This window comes from Stegodyphus dumicola, chromosome 3 (genome assembly GCF_044657685.1).
Source record: "Stegodyphus dumicola isolate Sdum_Otavi_A_Nest chromosome 3, ASM4465768v1".
Taxonomy (NCBI): Eukaryota; Metazoa; Arthropoda; class Arachnida; order Araneae; family Eresidae; genus Stegodyphus; species Stegodyphus dumicola.
Genome location: NC_140770.1, coordinates 174,945,820 through 174,954,648, shown reverse-complemented (window position 1 = coordinate 174,954,648; position 8,829 = coordinate 174,945,820). Strand labels below are relative to the sequence as shown.

The following is an 8,829-nucleotide window of genomic DNA, read 5'->3' as shown; positions in this document are numbered from 1 at the left end:
TGAGATCTTCTATTGTAGAGGACTTTCTAAGGAGAACTGGCTTGTATTCACATTACACATGGGGAAAAACCACAAAAAACCAACCATGCAGCCAGCCTGTTCGGAAATAGAACAGGCTGGCTGCATGGTTGGTTTTTTAAAACTTAAACAACTTACATTGAAAGAAATGTTTAATAAAGTAAACAAATAAATATTAAGCTTTTTCTTTTTGCAAATTTTGATACCCTTTAGATCATAATTATTCTTTATTTCATAAATTACGGTTTCATATTTTTAATTTTAGAATTTCTGCATGCCATCTTACGAGATTTAAACTGATGATCTATAATCCGGAAAAATCGATAATCCGGAATCGCCGAAGTCCCGGCGAGTCCGGATTAACGACTTTTGACTGTATTTAAAATTTATTTCACTTAAAAATAGATTTTTAAAATTTATTTCCAGCTTTTCAAGGGATCGATTATCTCCATAATCATGAGCAATTTAATATTACAAATTATCAACTTATATCACAGCCTTCACAAATGCTGATGAAATTAATTAAAATTAATTACAATTTGGTTGCAAGATGAATCTAAAGGTTGTTTTTGCAAACAAAACTGAAATTTACATAGAGAATTTGCAACTATTGATGAAATTAATTACATTCCTTTTACCAAAAAATTACTTTATAGAACATTTTAAATGCATATAAGGAAGTAATTTAATTATACATTAGTTATCAACTTACATCAGAGCCTTCACAAATAGATGGTATTTCATTGCAAAATGAGGCTAAAGGCTGGTCTTGCAAACAAACCTGAAATGTACACAAAGAATTTGTAAATGCTGATGAAATTAATTACATTCCTTTTACCCCCCCCCCAAAAAAAAAGTTAATAGAAACGTTTTTTATAAGCAAGCAATTTAATAATACACTAATTATCTTACATGAGATCCTTCACAAATAGATGGCATTTTATCACAAGATGAAGTTGAAGCTTGTTCTTGCAAACAAACCTGAAATATATATATAAGAAATTTAGAAATACAGATAATATAAACTACATTCATTTTAAGAAATAATTATTTTACATAACATTTTATAATTCATAAATAGATAATAAATTGTTAACACTCAAAATTCAAAAATAATTCCATAGCACAACAGCCAGATATAGTACAGCTGTTTAGCAACCATAAGACAAACAATTTCATATTTCAGAAATCGTATAAAAATTCATTAATATATGTAAAACATATGACATTTAATAGCTGCTCAAATGAAAACATAGAATAGATTCTTTACTAGCAGCTGTTATTTAATCAGAAGGTAATGCTAAATGTTGTTGCAAACACACCTGAGATGTACTGTAATGTACACATTTGCAACCACTGGTGAAATGAAATAAAGTGCATGATTATGAAGATGGAAACATTTAAAAAAACATAGTACAGTTTACGAATAGATGTTAAAAAACTATTAAAATTTTTTAGAAGTGCAAAATGGCAATTTACATCAGATACTTCGGCAGCAAAATTTATTTCTCCAAAATATGAAGCTGAAGGTTGTGGCAAATGAACCTAAAAGAAATTATAATATATGAAATATGTGGAAGTGAAAGAAATTATAAACTCTGATCGGATAAAAATAAATACAAATAATCATTACCATTTTCAAAGTAACTCAACTTATAAAAAAGCATAAATACATTGGACTGTTCATAGCATTCATACTTCTTAAACATAAGTAAATATTACATTAATATATTTTTTAATTTTAGAAACAGTGTTAATACTTTTTAGAAAAAGTTTATAATACTAAATATTTAATAACTGTTCAAATGAAGACTTACAACAGATGGTTCAGCAACAGAAATCGCTTCAGTTGATAAAGGTAAACCGTGCAGCAAGCCACCCTGAAGATGCAAAAATTATGAAACACATATAAGTAAGGATACCTGAAAATGCTGATAAATAAAATATACTTAATGTAATTTTAATAATAAATAATATAAATAATCCTAATAAGTTTTGTAAATCTTTAAACAAAAAATAACATTCAGACAAGACATATAAGACATTAAAATATACATTTAAATCAATGTATTATAACTATATTATTGTATTACTCAAGATTAAAGTTATTAATTTCAATATTATTTCTTTTACTTATACATATTTCTCTCTATTTATCTGGAATACATATTTCTCTCTATTTATCTGGAATTTAAAATTAAGCAAAAAAGCAACTTTAGTTTAATACAAATTTTGATTTAAACTCTTTTGACTTTGAAGGCAATCAGATACAGGTTTCTTTTAGGAGCAAATTTGAAGAAACCAGACCCATGTATGACTGTCCTTGAAAAACTAAAAAAACTTTATCCAAAAACTACATCAAATTGAGGTTTTATGCCTAATTTTCAATATATGATTATAATAACAAAGTACATACTTAATTATATATATAACAACAGCAAAATTTTAATTTTTTAATCTAATCTTAGGGACTGTAATTACAGCTTTATCACATAATGCCTTAATTTCAGTATTTTGATTCTTTTATAAAGCAACTTAGTTCATTTTTAATAAAAACATATTTTTTTATGAAAACTATAAAAATAAAAAACACATACATTACAAAAATTGGATGTAACTGAACGGTGCTTTGGTAAACCAATGCCTTTTAGACGCTGTGGGGTCAACAGTTGTGGGGGATTAGGCACATTGAAAAGAGTTGGCACAGCATTGGGCTTGAGTATTTTACGCCCATCTTGCCTAGAGCATTCAAATTGATTTTCTTCAAAATGTACCTGCATATTTAACAAAAGCATGCATGAAATTTAACATTAAAATCAAAAGCACTAGTATTAAATTACAGTTACATATATTATAATAATTTAAGAATGTAATTTTCTGATAAATTTAAATTTTTTTATGAAAATAGAACAAAATTTTTAAAAAGTAATCATGTTTGTAAAACTACTTAAAACATATTTCCTGCTCACACACTAAAAATAAATTTAAAGTACCTATAGTTAAAAATACAACATTAAGATTTACTACTACAATAAAGGATAATAATGGGATCAAAACGATTCATCGAATATTTAAATTAATATTTAACTTCTTAAAAATGTCTAAAAATACAGAATATATTTATCTTACTATAAAGAAAAAACAAAATCATTTATTATTTGGATCATACCATCCAGTTTTTAACATTGGCGCCAACTATCCGATTTGGCGACAATACATCAGAATCAAAACATAGAATGCTACTTTAAATCACCAATCGTACAGTAAAATTAAAGAAAAGAAAAAGGCACATCACATTTCTAACTGAGCACAAAGTTTACATGAAATGTATGATACAAATTTTACAAACGGTATAAACTTTTCACGATAACAAAAGAAACAACGATATTTTACTGCACAAACACATACACATTCCGCAGTTGATTTTGTACTTATAAAATCAGTTGATCGTCAATAAGTGACAGTTAAATGAAAATAAATATTTTAAAGTACCAAGAAGAGTAATTTTTCTAACATTCTATGGAAAAATACGAAGCTGAACTTACCTCACAAAGATACGCTCCTGGGCCCGGGATCCATTGATCTCGACGAGAATTAACTATCCATTTTCTTCGTCTTTCTTCATTTCTAGGGAAACGAAACATCCTAAAGTTATTTTTAGACTGATTCGAACAATTTGGTGCAGCACAACCACCCATTTTTCTGAAAATTAGGTCGAAATCGATCCACAAATATGTCAAGAAATCAGTGCTAATCCAATAGCGAATACCAACAAGTTAGCTTCAAAATGGATGATGATTCAGCTCCCCTTTATAGTAGCCTTAGGTACAGCGAGTACGTTTTAGGAACATGCATCTCGGGCCTCAATGAATGTACAGAGTTGTAGTTTTTGCTCCTTTAATCTATATTTCCTATCTATTTAAATTAAAAGCATATATTAATACAGTGTGCCTCAAATTGATAAAATAGTACACATATAATAAATTATGACCATTAACTTAATAAATAAATAAAATGCTTATTTTTTTTAAAAAAATTAATTAAAAAAAAAACTCCGTAATTTATTTACTTATTTATTTTTGCTGATATGTTCTTGCCTTGTTTTGGATTTATGATTTTATCTGATTGTGTTTTCTGAGTATATAAATATGTTGGAAACCGCAATAGATGATGTTACTTAGTTTAATGTATAACTTTGCATGATATTATATGTATCTTGATCTTATGTGTCTTCTGTTACTGTGTCTCAAGGTAGAGGCTAATATTGGTTTCCATGTTAAAAAATAAGAGTTTAAATTTAAAAATTTTTAAATTTTAGTTTACCTGTTATATCAAAAGTTAGCTTCTATACTTGACTTATACTGTTATGTGACTGGACCCCCAATATTTATTATTTTATTATTAATTTTCCCCCCATCTTTACATCTATTCAGCTTTACAAAACACACTCATTACACACATCTGGAAGACTGTATTTAATGTAAATGATAACAACTTTGACTACACTCATGAACACAATCGTGGTTTATTTTTTATTTATTTTTTTTTTAAACAAAATTCTCTTACTTCCTTTCCTTTTTTTTCTATAGGCCCTTTTTTTTTTTTTTTGTAATTATAAATAATTTTTTTTTCTTCTCCATTACTTTTGGGCCATTTATTTTTTACTTTATTTTGTCCCATCTTTTCTTCCTGGCCTTTCGAACTCGTATAAAATATACGAAGTTCCTTTTTACTCTCCTCTGAAATACGAAATTGCCCCCCTTTCTATATACCTTTCCTTCGCACCTATGCTTGATTTTTCGCCCATCGGTGCAGAAAGACTTAGCGGGTGCAACAAAAGACATCTGTCCAAGGAGGTGTCCAAGGAGGTTCTAACCTCAGCATCTGGAATCTCAGTTCTGCATTAACAACATTTCAGACTCAGACACTGAACAGCTTATTGCTGACTTCCACTCCAATTTTACAACACAGCCATGCACAGACAACATTATCTCAGCCATGCCATCGGAGGTCTGTCTCTATATCATGCGAATTGCGAAAAGGAAGAGCCCTGGAGTAGACGGTGTCACAAATGAGATGATCAAGCACTTCCCTGTCAAGATAATACGCTACTTCACCAAGTTAGTGAATATCATACTACGATGGCAATACTTCCCAACTTGTTGGAAAACTGCCAAGATTGTCCTTCTGCTAAAGCCCAACAAGCCTGCGACAGCTCCTGAGAGTTAGCGACCAATCAGTTTGCTAAGCTCAATTAGCAAAATCGTGGAAGCAGTTATTCTACATAGACTAAACATCTTCCTGGATGAGCAGAAGATCCTCATACCCTATCAGTTTGGGTTCAGGCGTAAGCACTCGACAACGCATCAGAGTTGTTGAGTTAATAAGCAGTGGGATGCAACAACATCGTGTCACTGGTGGACTTTTCTTAGATGTCGCCAAAGCCTTCGATAGAGTATGGCTGGATGCCCTCATATACAAATTACACAAGCTGGGACTCCCAGGCTACATCACAAACATAATTAAATCCTACCTAACCGGTAGACACTTTGTCGTTCATGTTTCTGGTTCATTATCCACAAACCGGCCCATACGGGCTGGTGTTCCACAGGGATCCCTTCTGGGCCCTACCCTATTCAATATTTACGTGAACGACATCCCCACTACACACAACACAACACTAGCCATGTATGCAGACGACACAGCGATCCTTACGCAAAGTGCATTTGTTAGTTCAGCAATACAACAGCTACAACACCACATCCACTCGCTAGAGACTTGGCTGACCAAATGGAAAGTCAAAGTGAATGTCGACAAGACACATGCCATACTGTTTACTACTAAGAAGAATTTCCCGACTCACCTGCAAATGTATGGTGTGGACATTCCCTGGGTCAAGCAGGTCCCTTATCTTGGGGTGATCCTCAGTAAATCTCTTACATGGAACCCACACGTTACACATATTCTCAGGAAGTTTCGAGCTAGTAAAGCTTCACTCTTCCCCTTAATTGCTCGAAACAGTGTTCTATCTATTGATAATAAGTTGCTCATTTACAAAACCATGTTGCGTCCAATTCTTAGTTATGCACGCCCCGTCTGGGCATACTCGTGCAAAAGTTTGAGAAGGCAGTTACAAGCTGCCCAAAACGGGGTATTGCGTATGATATGTAATGCCCCCTGGTACATTCGGAATAGCCAAATTCGTAAAGAGCTAAGAATAGAGGATCTTTGTGATTTTTATTGCCGCCTATCTAGGGCATTTTATGATAAACAGGAACTTCTGGACAATCCTGTGGTTGTTAACTATTGTTATGATACTAGGGACCCCAATTTCAGTAAGCGCCCAAGGGCGATCCTAAATGTTAGTAATGTGTAATTTTGTATATGTGTTATGCAAATTGTTGCTCAAATTCTTTATTGTATATTGTTCTTTTTTTTTTTTTTTTTTTTTTTTTTTTTTTTTTTTTTTTTTACTAGTGGCACTAAGGCGTCGCACTTCGTATTTTGTTTCTCTTGTGTGTACATGTATTCTTCTGTGAAATAGTTCTTAAAAAATAGTTAATTATGTATGGATTAGTAATTAGGTACTTAAGGAAAAATATGTATTTAACTATTAGCAATTATGAATTTAAACTCTTGCTCATTTAATTATTTAGCACATTCAGTTACATTTCTCATAATTCGAAACTTTTATCATGTTATTCGATGAGGGGTAGGGCTATGGCGCCCAGGCACCCTGGTGGTTAAGCACCGCAGTTCAGGAGGTTCTAACCTCCTTGCATCTGTCTACTTTGTCTGTCTGTCTGTTTCCTTTCCCCATCGATGACGAATAGCTGATAGCTTTGCACTTTGTAATCGATTACGATGTCTCGATACTTTGTTTAGGCTGTGTCTACCCGTACGACGTCGGACGTTTAGCTGAAACATGGTAAAAAAAAGTACGACTAGTTGCGCAGAGACACTTTCGTGATTTTTGCGCATTCCGACCAGTCGTAAAGAGATGTTTGTTTACATTTGTGTTGATTATCGGAAGGGTGAATTGCTTTTCCGTGTAGTGCTAGAATGTCAAGAAAAAGTTATTTTTTATTTCATTTGATGACTAATTACTATCATTCTTTGATAGCTATCTAAAACATTATATAAAATAAAGAACTTTGAATATATCTGAATATTATTCTTGTTTTAAATTGCTAATGTTTGATCATTTTATACTGATGCGGAGTTTACACAAATAATCAAAATTTCTTGAAATTCTTATCAACAGATTTAAATAAATCGTACATGCAAGCAGTAAAATCACATTCTTATGAAACAAAATTGAAAAATCGTCTTAAAACCTTGTGTAACTTTTCTGCATTCGTAGCTAAATATTTCTATAAAATTGCATACAGAAGCATTTATATACATAAAGAGTGTGTTCGGGAGATTAATTCAGAAATGTATGTGCATATGCTTGTATGTACAGATGTAGGTGTTCATGTAGCATATGTATATGTGTGTACATACGTTTGTGTGTGTGTGCACAGATATACATGCATACATACATTTTTGAGTCTGGTCTCGAAAAATGTCTTGCTGAAAAAGAATGTAAACAAACCACCCAGCTCCTTAAAAAAAACTTTAGAAATTTTTTATCATAATTTTGGTTTCTGCAGCAAACTTTTGTGTGTGGGTTTGTTTTAAACTCTTAGAAGAACTCAAATTTTAATATAAAGACGTGGAAATTTTTTACCTTTTGATAGTGTACCTGATGATTTATTAAAAACACAATTGACTCTCTTATATTTAATATTGAAAAGAAGGAGGAGGATATATACAAAATTATAATAAAGATAATTCTAAGGTGTTTTTTATAAATATATGTGACTGATTACACACTCTGAATATAGAAAATAATCGCTTACAAATGACTTATGCAGTATTTGTTTTATTATCATATCCTGCCTCCATAAGCTCAAAAATAAAACTTTATACAGGAAAGTCATTTTACCTCCAAATATATTTTATGGTGACATCTAAAAATGCTTGGCCTTTTTTATCCAAATATCTAAATATGGAAGTCTGAAATAATGCAATATATTTGTATGTATATAGAGTAAATATTAGTAAATTCTACATAAGTACATTATTATTCTAAGATAATGTATTTAAAAATATTCAGTTTAATGCAAATATGTGAATCAATTTATACATATAAATTTTAAGTGTATGACTTCTGTTGGATGTTTTAAGTAAACAATCAAAAAAATTAACCTTTTTATCAACTTATCTTGCACATATATACATTATTACTTTTTTTTTTCCTATAAGAATAAACTTAATCTAATATAATAATCTAAAAATAAATAATACACAACATCTATTAAGGCAGACCATTTTTAGTACAGTAACAAATAATACAAGCAATATAATTTAATACTTTCAGTTGTCAGAGAATGAAGTGAGTTTTGTGAAGCTATTTAATGAAAAAATCTGAAAACAATTTTTGATGGTTCTAAAATACAAGTTCTAAAAGAATTAAAATATGTACATGAGATAAATGCCTGTCTTTTTGTTTTAACCCCTTTGAATAAATTTTAACCAATTTGATACTATTTTTACTTCTTTTCAAAACCTTGAAATACATAAGAAACTGATTTCAGGACCAACACATTTCAAGAAATATTGCTAACTGCAATGAATCAGCACACATGTATGACTTCATCAGAACCATCAGAATGTCTTGTATTACCTTTATTTATTTATTTAAAGTTACTAATGGATTTATATGTAGAAGAGCTGAGATTTCTAATACAGTTACCACACTGGCAT

General features: G+C 30.7%; 1 protein-coding gene across 2 annotated transcripts; it reads right to left on the bottom strand.

The window, feature by feature from the left end:
- Positions 1 to 477: 477 nt before the first annotated feature.
- On the bottom strand, positions 478 to 3,810 carry LOC146998214 (peroxynitrite isomerase THAP4-like). Of its 2 annotated transcripts, XM_085813656.1 has the most exons (5): positions 3,564 to 3,810; positions 2,616 to 2,792; positions 1,836 to 1,898; positions 1,498 to 1,563; positions 478 to 999 (listed from the first exon to the last, which is right to left on the bottom strand). In XM_085813656.1, exons 1-5 carry the CDS (start codon positions 3,714 to 3,716, stop codon positions 922 to 924), a joined length of 537 nt encoding a protein of 178 aa, XP_085669782.1. In that variant the 5' UTR covers positions 3,717 to 3,810; the 3' UTR covers positions 478 to 921. The 2 variants fall into 2 exon arrangements, with proteins under 2 accessions (XP_085669782.1, XP_085669781.1); XM_085813655.1 differs by lacking the exon at positions 478 to 999 and having other exon boundaries at positions 1,114 to 1,563.
- Positions 3,811 to 8,829: the final 5,019 nt, after the last annotated feature.

Coding starts and splice junctions, on each gene's coding strand:
- LOC146998214 (XM_085813655.1), bottom strand. CDS start 3,716: ATGGGTGGTTGTGCTGCACCAAATTGTTCGAATCAGTCTAAAAATAAC. Junction 1,899..2,615: donor TTACATCCAATTTTTGTAAT/GTATGTGTTTTT, acceptor TTGCATCTTCAG/GGTGGCTTGCTGCACGGTTT. Junction 1,564..1,835: donor CTGTTGCTGAACCATCTGTT/GTAAGTCTTCAT, acceptor AATTTCTTTTAG/GTTCATTTGCCACAACCTTC.